The sequence below is a fragment of the Ruditapes philippinarum genome, unplaced genomic scaffold, assembly GCF_026571515.1.
Source record: "Ruditapes philippinarum isolate M1 unplaced genomic scaffold, ASM2657151v2 ctg6467_1_1_1_1, whole genome shotgun sequence".
NCBI classification, from domain to species: domain Eukaryota; kingdom Metazoa; phylum Mollusca; class Bivalvia; order Venerida; family Veneridae; genus Ruditapes; species Ruditapes philippinarum.
In genome coordinates, this window is record NW_026860875.1 from 1 (window position 1) to 18,384 (window position 18,384).

Here is an 18,384-nt window from a genome sequence, read left to right on the forward strand (position 1 = left end):
GTAGGTGATAATCGGCCCTGAAATGTATAATGCCCTCGAGCTTAAGCCCTCGTGGCCATTATTCACTTTGCGGGTCGACTCTGATGAAGTTGCTCTCATAATTAACAAATAATTATTTTACCCAAAGTTTTGTAAGTAATTTTAAGAACGTGCCAATGGTTTATGCTTCACGAATTAGTACAATTCACTATGATCCTTTGTCATCTTATATTATTAGTTTCTTAGTTACAATTGTTCAAACAGACGTGTACGTATTATAAGAAGATGGCCAGTTACAAAACCATTGCTGCTTTGGCCGGCAGTCTGAAATCCCTTTTGAACAATATGGAAACCAAAGTATTTCATTTGTATAGATACATGCTTGCGATACCATTCGAAAGATTTCAGAATCTGAACTAAAACGGTATGTGGTAGAGTATACTGAACTTTGATTTTACAGGGACACGATTCTTCACTTAAAACCCGAAAATATAAATCATCAAATGAACGTTGACATCTTTAACAACGTGACAAATCTTCTAAAGTCAACATTTCCAAGAACGCCGGTTTATCCTTCTTTTGGTAACCATGACACTGATCTCACGGACCAGTTTGAGCCAAGAAATACATTATTATATAATCAAGCATGGTCAAGATGGCGTAGCTGGATTAATGATGACACTCAAGAGGCAACTTGTAGGAAAGGTATATCGTCCCCGAGGAGAAAACGTTTCTTTATTTTATGCTAATCAGTGTGATGCTGGGTTTTACCCGAGTAGTAAAGTCCATATCACCTACGGTGTGGGTAATATGTCAATGCCGAACTATTTTCTGACGTACGTTTTCATTTTTAAGATTCCGTAAATTTGTAGATTTACATAAAACAGCTTATTTTCTTTTGCACTTTGTTCAAAATGGCATATTTCTAGAGTCAAATATCATAATTTAATATTAAAAAAATGTTAAAAGGGTTTCTGCATTGTAATAAAAACGTTAAATTACTTTTGTTTGTAAATTACTTTTGTTTGTGTAACATTTACTTAACTATTAAACGCCTTTCGTCATCTCCTTGACGTGTGTTTTTAAAAACAGTTGAAAATTGCTGTTATTATAGTTCATGCTATATATTACACTGAAAAGTGAGATAACTGCATTTTTTTAAGTAATGGTCCTTTTAAATATTTGTGTTACCAGACATTTCCAACCGAAACTTGCAATCTCGAAACAAAGGTAAAAGAAATAAGAATAAAGTACGGTACGGTATATAAACATGTACTAAATCACATTAGCAGTTAAATTATTTAACTTAGGAACTTCGGATCTTTAGATATAATTTGTATCCTCCTTTATTTCATACCATTTGTTTAGAAAGAAATTATATATCATCGTTTATGGCCTTGAAGTCGCACTTGAAGAATTTTGATCGCGCCTAAATTATGACTCTCTAATACATTAAAATTTACAGTCCTGAATTCAAAGCAGGTACTGCCATTAAATGGATTTAATTTAGCATGGTAATGATTAAAAGTCACCCATTTATCTCTTTTCTACTTTCTAACTGCACCCTCCCCGTGGAACAAAGGGAGGAAATCGAATTATTTTGCCTCTTAACCCTTTCGCTGCCAGAGGGTTATTGTTTGATTGATCACCTATTTGCCAGAGAGTTTTCTAAGAAATTACTATAATTATTAATTAATATAATTATTATTATTTGTTATTATTATTATTATAATAATTATATATGTTTCCAAACATGTAACTAAAGTATAATAATAATTATTATCGATGGTATAATTTTTTATATTTATTATTATTATTATTATTATTATTATTATTATTATTATTAATTTATTATTATTATTATTATTATTATTATTATAGAAACGGCAAAAGCCGTCCTTATGGCAAATACGCCGAAAATAACAGGGACGGCATAAGCCGTCCCTATGGCAGTGAAATGGTTAATTTGCACCGTTTGTCTAATACACAATAAAGTGCCGTCTCGTAGATTCATTTTCTCTTGTCTTAAGATTTTATATTTGTCAATTCTCCATTCTTTTCTATTGCGTTAGATCCATTTACATTTTTGCAGGTGGGTATTACACAGTGAAAGCTTCACCTTACCTCAGGATCATTGTTTTAAACACAATTCTTTATTACAAACGAAACAAACAGGTGACCTCAGATGGTGATCCGGCAGGTCAATTCCGTTGGCTCGTTGAGGCATTACAGTATGCACGAAAACAAAAAGAAAAGGTAAGATACCTAATATAAATTCAATGTAACAAAACTATTTTAGAAAGAAAGGAAAAGTATGATGGAACGTTCGTTAAATCAGTTTATAATTAAAATACACAAAAACATGTAAAAAAGTTACTATCAATTAGAATTTAGCAGTAATATGTAATATTAAAGGAAACGATATTTTAACTGAATTTACATCAGATGATTTTCATTCAAATCAAGATTTCATAATATGATTAGATTCTGCAAAATATATCCATTGCAGGGATGAGATTCTTTTTGTCATTCAACGAACTTTTTTCAAGTTTATTATTATATTACTTTGTATATAAAACAACATAATTTGACAGAACAGACAATTATACTATCAAATAGAATTTCTTATTAATTACTAAAAGTTACCAAAATCAATTAAGATTTAGATAAAATTTGAATAAAAAATCCTTAAAATGTCTCAATTATCCATATTTTTTAATTTATCAATTGCGTTGAATGTGAAGTAAAGGCAGCGAAATGTAAACAAAGTAGTACATGTATTTTGACTTTCATACAAAACATTTATTCACTATGATTATACCCTTTGCTAACAGAGCAAAAGAGTTAAAGTTGGTTCATCTGTGTGGCAAATGAAAATGTTTTGGAAACTGTAACAAATACAAAAAATACAAAATGTTTGAGAAATGAAAATGATAGCATTTCTGAAGCATAATGGGCCTTCAAGTTGTCTGAATTTGTATAATTAAAACATGAAACTGTCCACTGTCTGATTTAGGGATTTCAATATTATTATAGAACAGTAGTGGTAATGCGAAAAAAAGTGCAGACCGGTTTTGTTTTACACTGGTGACAGACAACCGATCATTGCTGCTTATTGGCATTCTAAGAATGAATATTTTAATTAATTATTCTAATAATTATTCGTGAGAAATTGTACAAAAGTGTCTAATCTGTAATTATTCCCTCACTAACAGTGAAACGTTGCAGAATAAAGAGATTACAGTGACGAAATTCAGGGAAGACAAAATTCTTCAGTTACCTATTGTTTTTACCAGAACTGTTTTCGATGGTAATAAAATGAGCCGCGTCATGACAAAACCAACATAATGGGTTAGTGACTAGCATGGATCCAGACCAGCCTGCGCATCCGCGCAGTCTGATCATGATCCATGCTGTTCGCTTACAAACTCTATTACAAATAGAGAAACTGATAGCGAACAGCATGGATCCTGATCAGACTGCGCGGATGAACAGGCTGGTCTGGATCCATGCTGGTCGCAAACGCATTACGTTGGTTTTGTCATGACGCGGCTCAAATATGATTGCTACTTTCAGGTTATTGCAGTTAACACATTATATTGTCATAAATGTTTTATGGTAAAATTTAACACATTACATATGTCTTTCACTTTCAGGTTATAATCACGGCTCATATACCGCTGGGAGTTCAACCAAACGGTGAAACAGAATTATACAAACATCAGAATGATAGACTCATCGCAATATCAAATCAATATTCTGACGTCATTGTCGCCATGCATTTTGGACATGAACATACAGATGCCTTTAAAGTGCTAACAGATGAAAAAGGTAATGCAAAGTGTACTTCTTGAAGATCTTATAACGAAAAAAAAATGTTATGCACACTGTTTTAATAATACCGAATTTAGCATTTCATGTAAATAAAGTCTAAGAAAGTTTTTTTTTCAATAAAAATGAATACCTTAATTTAACGTTTAATTATAATGTACGTAAACATATGCTGTACATATTTAACATATTCCTGGATGTTATGAAATTGTTTTAGAAGAATATTGATATTATGGACTAGAAGGGAAATAAATGACGTTTTAGAAAATATGGACTGGAAAAGAATGAATACATGTACACATATAAAAAAAAAACTTAACTTAACTGTATGTCTCATCCTTAATTACAACATAAATGATCTTTAATTTCCAGGCCATCGGCCTTCTTAGAAAGACTAACAATCAAAGGCAAAAATGTCAATCACTCTTCAAGAACAAAGATAAAGTTTGGGCGATTCGAACATCTTTATACATTGTATATATAATAAATATCATTGCGTTTATAAATACTGTTGCCTTTTCTCTGTTCGAAGACCAGTATAATGTGACTGGTTAGATAGGGTTCACATAAACACGGAAATTATTATATCATTACATTATAAAAAACAAATTTTCTTGCATTTTCAGGGGTACCCACTGTACCTATATTTTTAGCGCCGTCGGTGACTCCACTCGGATATTCTCTTTCACATAATCCGGGTATACGTCTTATCAAATATAATCGAATAACCGGATTACATCTAGAAATAATTCAATATTACCTTGACGTAGAAGCGGCGAATATTGCGGGCACTGCATCATGGGAACTTGAATATACAACTTCCGGTGCGTACGGTATAAAGAATCTATCTCCCGCATCACTGTATTCATTAGTAAACCGAATGAAAGCAGCCGACAGCCAAGAATTCAAGAGCTTTTGGAAACATTATGTTGTTACCCCGCCCAGGAGCTTATATAAGGAATGTGAATCAAAATGTCATGCAAGGGTGTTTTGTAGATTTACAAAGCTTACCGAAAGCGATTTTGCAAAATGCTTACAGGAATTTGATGTCGATAATATTCAAAAGTTTTGGAGATGGTTTTTCAGAAGATAATTTTCAAGGACTATATAATTAAAAATCAAATGCAATGTTTTCCTTCTTCATGATTTGTCATATTTAGCATACGGTTTTATCTTTTTGTAAGAAATGTTTTATATCAATTTTACCATTTTATTTGGACATAAAATATTTTATTTCCAAGATAATCTACGGTGCTGGGACATAATTACTTATATGAATTGGTTATTTGTATCTATTTATGCGATCAAACACATAAAGCTGTTTTGAATTGGTTCAATGGTTTGAAATTACACAGCATTTTTAAAACGTCAATTCACAACTAGGAGAGGGAGACAGTGGGGTTTATATCCGGGCTTTAATCACGAAGATATAACCATCCTCCTGATGTGAGGTTCATAACTTTCTCATAAAAAAGTCAGCGTCTCTTGCAGAATTGGAGCGGGAAAATATGTTCTATGGCAGCAAGTAAAACAGGCACGTCTTTTACAATAAGAAATTGTTTTATGGCCAGTTGTAATGTGTTGATACAATTTGAATAGAAAAATGAATGACGTTTTGATATTATGTAGTCGAATGGAAATTAAAGACGTTTAGAAATTATGGAATGAAAAAAATGAAGGCGATTGGACAATATGAACTGGAAAAGACTGAAGAATGAAGTTTAGATGGCATGGACCGGAAAAAATGAATGGCGGTTTGAACAATATTGATTGAAAAACAATGATTGACGATGGACAATATGGACTGGAAATTGGTTAACGGGGTTTAGACTATATGGACTGGAAATTAATTAACAGGATTTGGACATAATGGAATGAAAAAGAATGAATTACATTGGACAATTTCGACTGCAAATGAATGAATGAATGATGTGGACAAATAAGACTGGGGGAAACTGAACGGCGTTTGGACAGTATGGACTTGAAAAGAATGAACGCCATTTTAACTTTTCGGACAAGGAACCAGTGAAAGGGGTCTAAAAGGTTTCTGGTATAAGACTCCATTATTGGTCATTACTGGATGGAGGAAATAAGATAAACAATCAATAGTTCTTCATTCTGTTTATTTTAAAATTCAGAGAAAAGTTTTGTGGATATGACAGTATTGTGATTATGATATGTATATAAATGCGTATAAGATACCATAACGAAATAGGAAGTGTCTAAACTGCATATAGAACGTCATTACATATTAGAATAAAACAGTCAAAGAAACTAAAATGAAATCAATCAATGCGATCTTAATTATATGGTGCTCACAAATCAAATGAATAAGATACTGACACTAATTTTGATCCGAAAATTTTGTAAATAGTCTAAATGTTTTCATTAGATATTCTAAAAAAGCATTGTCCTTCAAAAACCTTTTGCTTAAATAAGCAATCGTCGATACTTGCACTGTCCATCTATTCAGCTGAAATTACTTTGCTTATTCGTGATTTATAGTAGCCTTCGAAGAAGAGAGCGAATCCATTACACGTGTCTTTCTTTTAGCCAATGTTCTTTTGCTGAAATAATGTTTTGTTGTTTTCACTATCTTAAGGTTACAATAGATAAACACATACAGTATAAGACAAAATGAAAACAAAATGGATAAAATGGATTAATTTCATAAACAATCATTTCTGCATAAGTATGTTTGTTTCATAGAGGACATAAGTAGGCCTAAGTAATAGTATCTGTGCTACAAATCAACATAAAATTTCGTTATCAAATATTAAATACCTTTTGTAAATACATCCCAGTATCACCCCGACTATTACAACAAAGGAAGGACAAATGACTGCTGCAATGACCCATAGTTTCTTTGACTGAGGTGGTGGTGGAACTGCAATTGGGCATTCTAGAAATAGAACATTCTTTAGCTTAAATGTTTGTAAACTTTATGGAAAATATTCATATAGTATCCAATAAATGATTAACGGGTTTATACAAACTATTTGGTAAAATAAATATTGAAATATTTTTTTTATTTAAATGATATCTGCTATAATTATATAAAATATATACATATAAAGCCAACAAAAATTGTTAAAAATTCTTCTATGTCAAAAATGAAGGAAAACTAGACTAGCCGATGTTAAGACAAGCATCCCTATTAACCTAATCTGATGATAATGAGATTCTACCTTTACCAGGAACCCATGAGAACTGACCGTCAATACCACCGGTGCAAACATAACAGTCGTATTTGTCTCCAAATCGATAACATTGTCCGTGTTTGGTGCAATATCCTGGCTAGAAATATACAACATCTAATACTTCAACGTATATATATCTAATAGGAGGAAAGATAAGTTTTTACCATTAAAGGTCTAATTCTTTATTAAGAGAGGGTTCAAAGCAATCAAAGACATTATATGTTTACAAAATAAATGATATTTTTTCACCCGATTAATATGTATTTCGCATATTTTTTGTTCGTTTTGTTGATAAAATAACATTATATTTTAAGAAATACACAGTCTTAATACTATTTTAGTTTCTGTTCAGAACCATTCTTCTAATGAATCGAGCAATGTGTGAGGAAGTACAAAACGTCTTATGAAAAAGACACATACATGTATATGATATGGAGATTGTATTGTTTTTAATAAAAATAGACAGTAAACAAGATAAAACCTCACCCGTTGAACGCAAACTATCTTGTCGTTATCTTTTGTGCAATTAACACACTCAGAATCGTAAATTACAATGACATCTTCTTCACTAAACGCCTTGCCATCATTACTTACTGAAACAGTGTAACCTTTAGCCATGTAATCGTTAGTTTTTGTATCATCAGCGCGCTTTTCTCGTCTTTTTTCTAAGGGGCATGATACTTCCATAAATGTTTGTAAAGTTCCTTTGTTTTTATAAGAAGTATTTTCTGTCTCCATAACACTGTCAGTATTGATCTAAAGTATGTAACAAAATCCAAATACATTTATATTTCTTTGCTACTATACTAAAAAGTAAAACCAATATTGTCGAATATTTTACACGATAAGAAAATGATAATTTTAGTGTTCATTAAAAAAGTGTTTAGGTTATTAGGCAATCCATACGTTCAATGATATGCTTTTTTGTAATATAGCTAAACACAATAACTTATAATTTAATATATCAAAGACAAAACGTAAAAAACTTAACCTGAAATGGTTTAATATGACACGATAATGTTTCCGATTGTACCAAATTTATTCCGTAAACAGATGTTGTCAAACACTCCCTGTACTGTAAGTCACATTCACCATCGTCAGGAATGCCTGTCATTATTGGTGGTTTTGAACTATCAACGGAACAGTCCGCTCCAGAAAATCCATCATTACAAACGCACAGACCTAGCAATGTAAGTAACAATAGTGATGTCAGATAGACATTCTACATTCAAGTAAAAGACAGCATTTAATGAAATGAAAATAAATCATTTTCATTATCAATATAAGCAATCTTTCAATATTTACCAATGATGACAGACTAGGATTAAATTGTTAAAATATGATATTAGTCTATTTTCATTGCCATTTTCCACGCCTTTGCTGTAATAACAAAGCCGTAGCACACAATTTTTTATTATCTATTACGTTGTTATAATCTGTTGACATATATAATGTTTCAGAGTAAATGAAATGCAGAATTTGTCCTCGAAGTCCAATCACTTACCTGGATATAGCTGCAAAATAAAATCACTTAGATATGAAAAAAACAAATCAACCAAACAAGTCTACGTCAGATCAGTTTATCTTTATATTGTCAAAATGTTATATTGGTTTCAAGTTTGAAACTTTACCTTTTTCACAAATCCCATTTTGAGTGCAATCATTGAGACAGGTTACATCTTCAAGATTGCTAAGGAAATCTGATGTAAATACTGGACTAAGGGTTGTTTGCAAAGTACTCGAGGGCATCAATGTAGTCATGTTAGAATTGATTGGGTCTGGCTTGAAACTTTTGAGATCTTCTGCTGTGAGTGGTTGATTTACTTTAACCTCTTGTACACATTCTCCTTTCATTGCGTCTAGATGAGATGCTGTCCATTCCATTGAATTTGTCGACTAAATAGAATGAAACAAATACCGATTATATAACTCGCTCTATTTTACGTGTATATTAGTTTTAAGCATACTTCATAACCACTTATTTTATGAATTTTTTGTCTCTGTAAATGTGCCTATATTCATCATGTTTTGTACACCATGCGTTATGATTGACATATGAGCCGCGTCACGACAAAACCAACATAATGGGTTTGCGACCAGCATGGATCCAGACCAGCCTGCGCATCTGCGCAGTCTGATCAGGATACATGCTGTTCGCTATCAGTTTCTCTAGTTGTTGTAGAGTTTGTAAGCGAACAGCATGGATCCTGATCAGGATGCGCAGGCTGGTCTGGATCCATGCTGGTCGCAAACCCATTATGTTGATTTTGTCGTGTCGCGGCTCATATATGTTTAATTTATTAAAATGCATTTTGGATAAAAACAACGACAACAAAAGAAGAGCAACATGAAGGCTTTCCGCTAGTTTTTTTAATGGCTAAAATAATTGTTGTTATAGCTTTAGCTGAGAGATTTTGATCCCTGCTGTTTCTTTAACACCCGAGGTTAGCAAAAACTATCGTTCCTGTTTCGGCGCCATTACAATGTAACAAATAAACAAAGAAGAGTAAATTCATTATCCAAAGAGCCTTTACTGAAACGATTATGAAATATGACAATAATAATATAATTACGAAACATGTTTCGACTTGTAAAAAGATGTTAAAAAGTACCAATGCATCGAGAGTGCAGTCTTCGACATATTTGTTAACGTCGACAGTGGGAACTGATGAACACATTTGAAATGCCGTTGTATTTATAGTCTTTAAACAGGCTTGCCGTGCAGATGCCTCTGTATAATTGATATTTGTAACATCCCTTTTATGTCTCTATACATAAAAAGAAATTGTATACTAAATGCTTGTTTATTTAAGCTTACATATAATATTATGTTGTTACCATAACAACATAATTTTACTGACACAATAAACAATATATTACATATTGTCACCTACTATATACACGATGATGACTGGCATTGACACATTTTAATCAACTGCATCATATATATGTGAGCAATTATTATTTTTGTTCATTCAATTACAATAAAGGTAATTTTTACTGATATTGATTGATATTTTTGTAATTATTTTTGTAATTATGAACATACTGTGTTATTCATTTTTGATATTCTTAATGATATTTTTCTAAAATAAATCTGACGATAGTGATAGTTTTAAAAATGTCTAACACCATTTACTAGTATGCAAAATACCTGAGATAAACGGAATGTATTCAAAAGTTTTGAGACGAATTTTGTACTTGTCGTGAAGTGTTTATCAACATCTCTTTGTACGTAATGCCCGTGAACATTTCTTTTTTTCCTCGCAAATGAACACCTTTCATTATACTCTTCTTCAAATATTCTATCCTTGCATTTTCTTGCCTTCGATTTATGTGCAGAACATTGAACAAAGTTTTGTGGTCCACTAGCGCCTCCCACCGGTGCCCATTCAACAGTACAATTGCATAAAAATCTTTCAGATGACCATTTTTTTAGATACTTGTCATTCCTTTGATCAAACAGACTTTCAATCGGCCCTACACTGTAATTGATATAAAACTTCTTCATACAGTAATACTTACTTTTGTAGCAGGTGGCGAAGATAAAGATGGAGAAGAAAGGAGAACAAGAAAATTGAAGGATGCCTTTTTCGATTATATTATATATACGAGTATATTGAAGATAAAAGTGCAATAATATAAACTTTACTTTATACAAATATAGTGTAGTGTATATTTACTATTATATAATATAGAAGCAAATTGCAATTTCATGAGCAGTTGATATCCTGATCCAAAATATTCCTAATATACTTGTATTTTATCATTACTGGTATCAATCAGATTTTAATATTAATGCGGTCTTCGAAACTGATGTTTTTATAGCTTTTTTAAATCAAGTATTAATCAATAACAAACATCATTCTAAGAATATGCACGATATTTTATACATGTGTATGTTTCCAATGTTTTTACTAGCATTCAATTCATCAACTGACATTATTAATGCTCTGTCATATTCGCAAAACCTTTACAAACAATATTGTAATGTATTTATACATGTATCTTTAGCATTGGTGTACTTGTTGGTTGAAGATATGCTACTCTTATGTTTTAATGTCTTTATTAAAGTAAAATGTCTTATGGAACTGAGTAAAGACGAGAACAAGCTACATTTTGTAGGTGCTTTACACAATTATTATGTATATTTTATGATTTCATTTACCTCCAGCTTAGATTAATATCATTTTTTGTTGAACCAGGCCTTTTTTGTCTATCGTCATTTGCATTTCCATTAAAGAGACCACAAAGTCCATCCGTTTTGTTCCAATCCGCCAAGCTAGGTGTAACTTGTACGTTTAGAAAGGGTTGGAAATAGTGTCCACTAAGTGTTATAAGAACTTCCGTTCCTGTCGGAAGAAATATCTGCAAAAATGTAAAAATATCAGTGCTAGAAAATATTGTTAAAACACTGGTGATGTATTTGCCAACAAAGTCTGACTGAGACAATTATAAATTAAATCTTGCGTTTATCAAATTTACAAGGTAGATCTATTTATTTAATGAAATGACATCTCTTTCGATTCTATAAAAAATCAAAAGAACAAAGCAACAATATCAACAACAACCAAAAAAAAAACAACAAAACTTTGTACTGATAAAATTAGAACGATTTGGAAAGACGACAATACAGTGTTTGTGCGTGTGATAGCGTGAAATTAAAACAAATAAAAATGACATTATTTTAAAATATATATAAATAAGCATACGAATGCATGTAATTTGGATACATTAAATTTCTGTTCGTTGAAAGTAGCTTGTAAATATTGCTTTTAATTAAAAAATTCTAAATTAAAATCCATCATAGAAAACTGATTTTCCAGTTACATACATGCATTTCAAAATATAAACATCCCCCATCACCACCCCGCCCACCCCGAAAAAGCCATGATGATCCTTGTAGACGATCAACTGTTTATGAAGATGATAATGACATAAAGCATGTTGAATTTATATTGATCACTATGAATGAAACTCAGGCATTTTGTCACAATCTAGGAGAACTGACATCAAATTCTAATACTAGTAATGCATTACTAAAATGAAAAACTGTATATGTAAATTGCAGCGGTTGCAAGGAAAATCAATTATAGTTATGGGAAGTCAATGGTTGCCATAGAAGTAAATTACTGTTTGTAATTAAAAATCAATGATTGCTACATAACTTTTCAACATGTTTGCAAAGGTTCTGTTTAGATAAAAGTAATTCAACGATCTTTTTTCAGACACGAAGACATTTCACCATTAACCACTTACACAAATGTCAATGTCAAACGTTTTCATGTTCTATTCAGTGCTTTGTCGCACTTGGCAAGACTTATTTCAGACTCTTTTGTTTGTTTGTTTGGTTTTACGGTGCACCAACAATATATAGGGCATACGGCGCTCAAACAGGAAAGATGAATTTGGCTAACAAAGGGTGTTACAAGCTTCAAAGCAAAACCAGGGGTCAAAACCACCCATACCATCTGATTAAGGTTTATTGATGCAAATACTCGAAATTTCAACCCATTCATTTGCCTCTTACGACCAAGCAGGGATAAGCAGTGTCTGCAATTGTGATGCATCAACCTTAAAAACAACCCATCAGTCATAAGGGACGTGCTCTTAATTGAAATAAAGAGGCTCGAGCTCAAGACCTGGCTCTGAGTGTCTAATTATGGCTTTTTTGTAGATGAAAGCAGTCGGCTCGAATGTTTTGCCAGTGCTTCAAAGATAGAGCATTTAATGTTCATAAAAATTGATACTTGTTGGACATGAGTAACGAGAATAGAGTTTTGTTTTGGAAAAGGAAAATTATGTTATTTTAGTTATTAAGAAAGAAAAATTAGTAAACCCCATTAACTCTGAATTACACTGATTACTATCATAATGTGTTGTAATTTTAATTTTATTTAAAAATGAAAAGAAAAAGAAAATATTTACCACAAATTTTTGTTTTGCTTTGTCTGTCTTTATACTATTAGACAACACTTGATCTTTACATCGAAATTCCTGACGCCACTTTCCACTATTGGCACCACAACTACTCATGATAAACACGTCTCTACCTGCACTTACAGCTACCCCACAATTGCACCAGATGTCACTGTTGTGTTTATAACAAGGACTCGTCTGCACCTGAACCTATTTAGCATTGAAATAGAAAAGCACAAAACGCGTAAGAAATTGATAAATAATAAGATGCTATTGAATTATTTTGTTTATAAAATTGGTAAAAGGCAACAAGAAAACTGAACTTGCTTAATGTTACAACAGAAAAAAGAACAGATAGAAAAATCCATACTACTTTACAAAGTGACATTGTAACCTCGGCATTCTTCATATTTCGGAGGCACAGAAGAAATTGTTTATAAAAGAGATCGTTTTGAGTATAACTTTCTAACAAGAACGATTTTAAGAGATGTTTTCCATATTACATTTTGGTCTGGTTGTGCGCCTTTTGCATCACACTGGTATTTTATAATTTCTACAGTTTCAAAAAGAAAGCCAACATCGCAAATAATGTTATGAGGATATGTAAATATATCTCTCTCAAATTTTTCTCTTGATATAGGTTAAACATATTTAGAAATTTCAGTCTATTTATTGCTGCGTATTTTTAAAAAAATGATTGCGTTGTCTGTGTACGTGCGTATGTGCGCGCACGCGTGTTTGTGTTTCATGAAAGTTAGAAATGACCCATTTTCAAACATTAAATAATATTGCGAGTAAACTGTTAACTGACAGGAACTCAACCTGGGTTTTACGTAATGACACCATTAGTCATAATTTTGCTGTACATTTATCTCCGGATTTGGTAACATCACATATTAAACCTGCTTAAAAGATTGCGAATGAATTCATTACAGAGCGACAATAATTACAATAGACCGTATCCTCAGTATACAGGCAGACTAATTCAGAAAGATGTAAAATCGCAAAAGTAAATAGGATTAATTCTACGCCGTAAACTGACATTTGTTTACGTTGCTATATAGTTTATTATTGATTATTGAATACTGGAGTAGGTATAGTCAGTGATGTGAGTTTCACAAAATGTCCATCCGCTGAGGAATACATCTTAAAAGGACAACTTTTTTAAGCAAAAAAGAAACAAGTGGTGACCCTGTTTAATTAAGTGTCACGTGCATGCATAATTTTGTCTCTCTTGTTTACGTTATTTCCATTTTTGTCGCTTCCGCACTTTTGTGGCTTTTGTTAAACTTTTGTTGAATTGAACATAGAGATGTGTAAATGTCTCCATTCATCTCGGTAACGTGACTTGCAGTAAAGTGCTACGTAAAGATTACAGTGTTTGGGTCGAATCCAACAATATAGAATCTGTTGAAGCCAAAAGGTACCTACCTTTGCGATTACGTTTTATTTTTATGGCTATTTATTACTATGCCTGTTGAAAGAATTATGTCGAAGGTTGAAATTAGTTTTCTCTGGCAGTTGTGGGTTTTAGTATTATTTAAGCAGAAACGCTCACGTGCGTTATTTCATTCCCATATTTACATTTTTTATCATATATGTTTAACCTCGGTAATGTATTGTTGAAAATCTCCAATTTCCGCTTTCGAGATCACCCATGTTAGGATAGCTGCGGCTTTCCAAAGTTTTATTTATGTAATACATTGTTTCGATATCACCCGTGAAATATCGTGAACATTGATCACTCACTTTGTGTTGTATTTGTCCAGTAGTTGTGTCTGAATAGTTTATTTCGATTAATAGTATCAATAGATTTAATAGTATCAAGTCATGTATTAATGTATAATAAATTTCAGAGCTATACAGATCCTTTAGTCCGGTGCCCGGGACAACTCTCTAAACAACTTCGGACAACTGACAATATGCAGAAAATTAGCCCCGAACAAGTCAAATTTTGATAGATGCTTATCTTATAATACAATCCTGCACAGCATGGTGTGTCGGTAATTTACTATTGATACAGTCAATCGAAATATCTAATTAGCAACTATTATGAAAACTTTCAAACATAAATAGCCAAAATAGTAATATTTCAGAGGAAAACAGACACATCTTCGTGTGTCAAATATTTTCACGATGCTGTTTTTTATATAAAAATCGAAAGGCAAATTTAATCTGTAAAAAAGGTCTGTAGCTAGTAGAAATAATTATAGTTTTTGTTGTTAATGAATCAAAAGCACTGATGATGACATTTGAAAAATGCTGGCATTTGTATGATCTAATTCACTTGTCAATATGATCTGTCTATTTTTTTGTTATCCATGCCCTTTGTGAAATGTGGAAAACGAGAGAAATATTCAAGTTCAAGGATAAAAATTCGAGGAAAATAGAAACTGAAACAAACATACACAGGCTATGGAACTTGAATGTTATAATAGTGCTGAAAGGTATCTTGTAAAATTGCTGAAGAATTTAAATTATTTCAGTTGAAACATTTTTTTATACCAAATGACACACAAAATATTACTTAAAAATGTTAATTGCTCTTCTTTGGATATACATACTGCACATACTGAACATTCGAGACTTTTGTGGTCAATTTTGGTATGTTGGGATATTGTATTGTTTTTTATGTATTTTAATTTAATATGTTTTTTATTTATAAGATGTACGCTTCAGACAATTTCGGACTTTAAATCTTCGAAACTACCCAGCTGAGTTTTGCAATCCTATTTACTAGAAATATTTGATCTTGTGACAGATTTACCATTATTAACAAAGTCGGTTTTTTATTGATAAATTGAACTGATTTTATAATTAATTCCAACTAATTTCTGTTTTAAACCAATAAAATCATCTTACCTGTACTTTTTGATTGGAATTACGGTACAGTATGAATATTCCGTTATTCTGGTTTTCAAATTTCCTGAAAGAGTATATAAAAGAATTTCTATAATAAAACTGATTTACTAAGAAATAAAATCAACATTAGTGTTAAGTGAACCATTATATTTTTCAACATTATTGACATTTTACAACACATTCTATTGGACAGTATGTTAATACTATAGATGTAAACGATAAGAAAAGGATATTAAAATAGTATATCAAGTATATTACCCTATATTTCCAACACGATCAAACGAAACCATATGAGGGTCATTATTTGAATGACATTTTCCCTTCACACGGGTCATATCCACCAATACGTCTACCTTTAACATCAAAATGATAATCTAGGTTTTATAATACAATGTACAAAATATCTCCATGGATTTTCAATAATTTTTAATTTACACCAAACAAAATATGTATTACGTATTATAAAAATAGTTCAATATCAATACACTTAGTTAAAGTGATATTATGATCTTCTAAAAGTATATAGTGCGTGAACAGGTGAAAGTCCAAGTAAGTTAACATTTTTGCAAAAAAAAAATTTCAATTCTAAATGCTCTTTACAAGAACAATTAAAAACCCACGTGGCCCAAGGAAATTTTCAATAAATATTCATTGGAAGTTACCTGAAATGTTCAATTTATAAAAAAAGAGTGGGACAGTCTTTTAAAATTTTAGGCAGAAACATACATGTATTTCATCCTAAACAATTTCCGATATTAACTATTGGTCAAGCACCATTATAACCATAATAACAGCCTATCTTTGTCAATTCAGGTCAACTTGGCAATGAGAAATGAGCATAATGCTACATTAAAGGTAAGGGCTTATCTTTAACTTGACTATTGTTTTAAACGATTATGAAAAAAGTAAGTTGTATAATAAAACGCGTCAGTTACTGTTGATAGAATTCATTTATTCTAAATGTTATGTACATATGAAGTTTTACATGAAACATATAATTTAAACAAAACCATACTTTGACCATATCAAGCACATAATTCTGGAAAAATGGATGTGCTTTGTAGTCCTTTGTTGTTGCTAAAATTACTCTGAAATTCCAGTCTTTTTTTTCACGATTTTGGCCCAGATCTGCTTCAACTTGAATTGTCTTAGACTTCCCAATTTCGTCGTTTTTAATTTTTATTCCACAACGATTATCTATTCTGTCTATTTGGGAAGCTTGGGAAAGTCCACTTGGCCGGCAATTACTGTTTTGATTTTCTGGTACAAACATTGTTACATCCAACGAACACCCATTCCTTTCCCATTTTTGGCAACCAAACGGAATAGTCAAGCGTATTTCAAATTGACCTATTTCTGTATCTTTCAACCTGAGTGTTGATTTATTCACAATCTAGATAAATTAAACTTTAATAGACTGATTGTGTTCTATTATTTTTCTTAAACTATAATTTATGTCCTCAGTTTAAAAGTAAAAATAATGCACTTACAAATATTGTAAACGATCACTGTATACATAATATTGATAACATTATTAAGAAGATATCTAATTACTAAGGAAATTTGTTTCCCTCTTTCTTATTCGAAAATATTTATTTAAAGATATATAATAATATTTTCAGGTAAGAAAGTGTTTGAAATATAAGATATCTATCTAGGTAGTAATATCAGGCACAAAAGATCAGAATTGTATAAGGTGAAACCATTAATCGTATTTCTTTACTGATAAATGTTTTATTGTGTTGGTTTGTTTTCTGTAACTGATAAAAAACAATATTGAACTATTACAATAAATTAAACATTTTTCAATAATGTTACCTCAATACCACAAAACTTTGGAGCACTTGGTCTTCCTTTGCTAGGTAACCCTAAAACGTTTTTCATTGCTCTAACAAGGCAAGCGATCTGAAGTGAATTCAATAATGATTTAATACAGACATGTTACATCACACATGGTTGACGAGGAAAATAACTACATTTTCAGTCCTTTTCCACAACATTTATAGTTTGATTAAATTCTCTTCTTCAATTAAAATTAAATCCAGAGAAGGTGGTTTGCGGCAACATTCAATCACTGCTGAGAGCTTCGTTGAAAGTTATGTATCGTTGAAAGTCCGGGATAGTATATATCTTTATTGACGGTGCGTAATCATTCCGGGCTGATTTGGAATATTTCCCCGTTCCTGAACTGATTCGGATTTTTTTTTCACCGGATTGATTCAGATAAATTGGATTTTGAGCTTGACAAGGTAAGAAAATATATAAAAAAACATATTTACAACTGTTCGTCTTTGAATATTCTAATTGCACGGAACATTGCAATGTTTAAGGAATTCATATACAATTTTATAAGGTTTGTTAACGGTCTTTTATCAGTTTGAATCGAAAAACAAATTTCACATGTCAGTGAAGTAGTCGTTAACACTAGGATAAAATTGCCAAAAAAGTCATTATCATTCTTATTTTTTCAGGTATTTCATGATTATATTATAGAAAAAATAATTCCGCAATAATTTAGTGGTTTTTAGTAAAATGATTTGTCCGGTAATGAATTTGTAGGACGTAAGCCTACAATCAGCGCTTTGTCTTGTTT

At 31.5% G+C, this 18,384-nt stretch overlaps 2 protein-coding genes across 2 annotated transcripts in view; one reads left to right on the forward strand and one right to left on the reverse strand.

The window, feature by feature from the left end:
- Nucleotides 1-439: 439 nt before the first annotated feature.
- LOC132713669 (acid sphingomyelinase-like phosphodiesterase 3a) lies at nt 440-4,938 on the forward strand (the record flags this gene model as incomplete). The annotated part of the gene is given in 4 exon segments (XM_060696318.1): nt 440-684; nt 2,072-2,235; nt 3,636-3,810; nt 4,437-4,938. Coding segments are annotated over 4 exon segments (1,051 nt in total), but the record flags the coding sequence as incomplete, so codon positions are not given.
- Nucleotides 4,939-5,916: 978 nt separating this feature from the next.
- The window catches only part of LOC132713671 (von Willebrand factor D and EGF domain-containing protein-like), a 31,516-nt gene continuing 19,048 nt past the window's right edge, over nt 5,917-18,384 (reverse strand). The window contains exons 6-19 of the mRNA XM_060696321.1: nt 17,610-17,696; nt 16,807-17,184; nt 16,050-16,144; nt 15,792-15,855; nt 12,939-13,139; nt 11,179-11,378; nt 10,165-10,495; nt 9,623-9,778; nt 8,642-8,906; nt 8,002-8,192; nt 7,497-7,766; nt 6,999-7,107; nt 6,595-6,712; nt 5,917-6,377 (exon numbers count right to left, since the gene is read on the reverse strand). Of these exons, the coding sequence (XP_060552304.1) occupies nt 6,299-6,377; nt 6,595-6,712; nt 6,999-7,107; nt 7,497-7,766; nt 8,002-8,192; nt 8,642-8,906; nt 9,623-9,778; nt 10,165-10,495; nt 11,179-11,378; nt 12,939-13,139; nt 15,792-15,855; nt 16,050-16,144; nt 16,807-17,184; nt 17,610-17,696 (2,544 nt within the window). The 3' untranslated portion in view covers nt 5,917-6,298. The remainder of the gene's footprint in view (nt 6,378-6,594; nt 6,713-6,998; nt 7,108-7,496; nt 7,767-8,001; nt 8,193-8,641; nt 8,907-9,622; nt 9,779-10,164; nt 10,496-11,178; nt 11,379-12,938; nt 13,140-15,791; nt 15,856-16,049; nt 16,145-16,806; nt 17,185-17,609; nt 17,697-18,384) is intronic.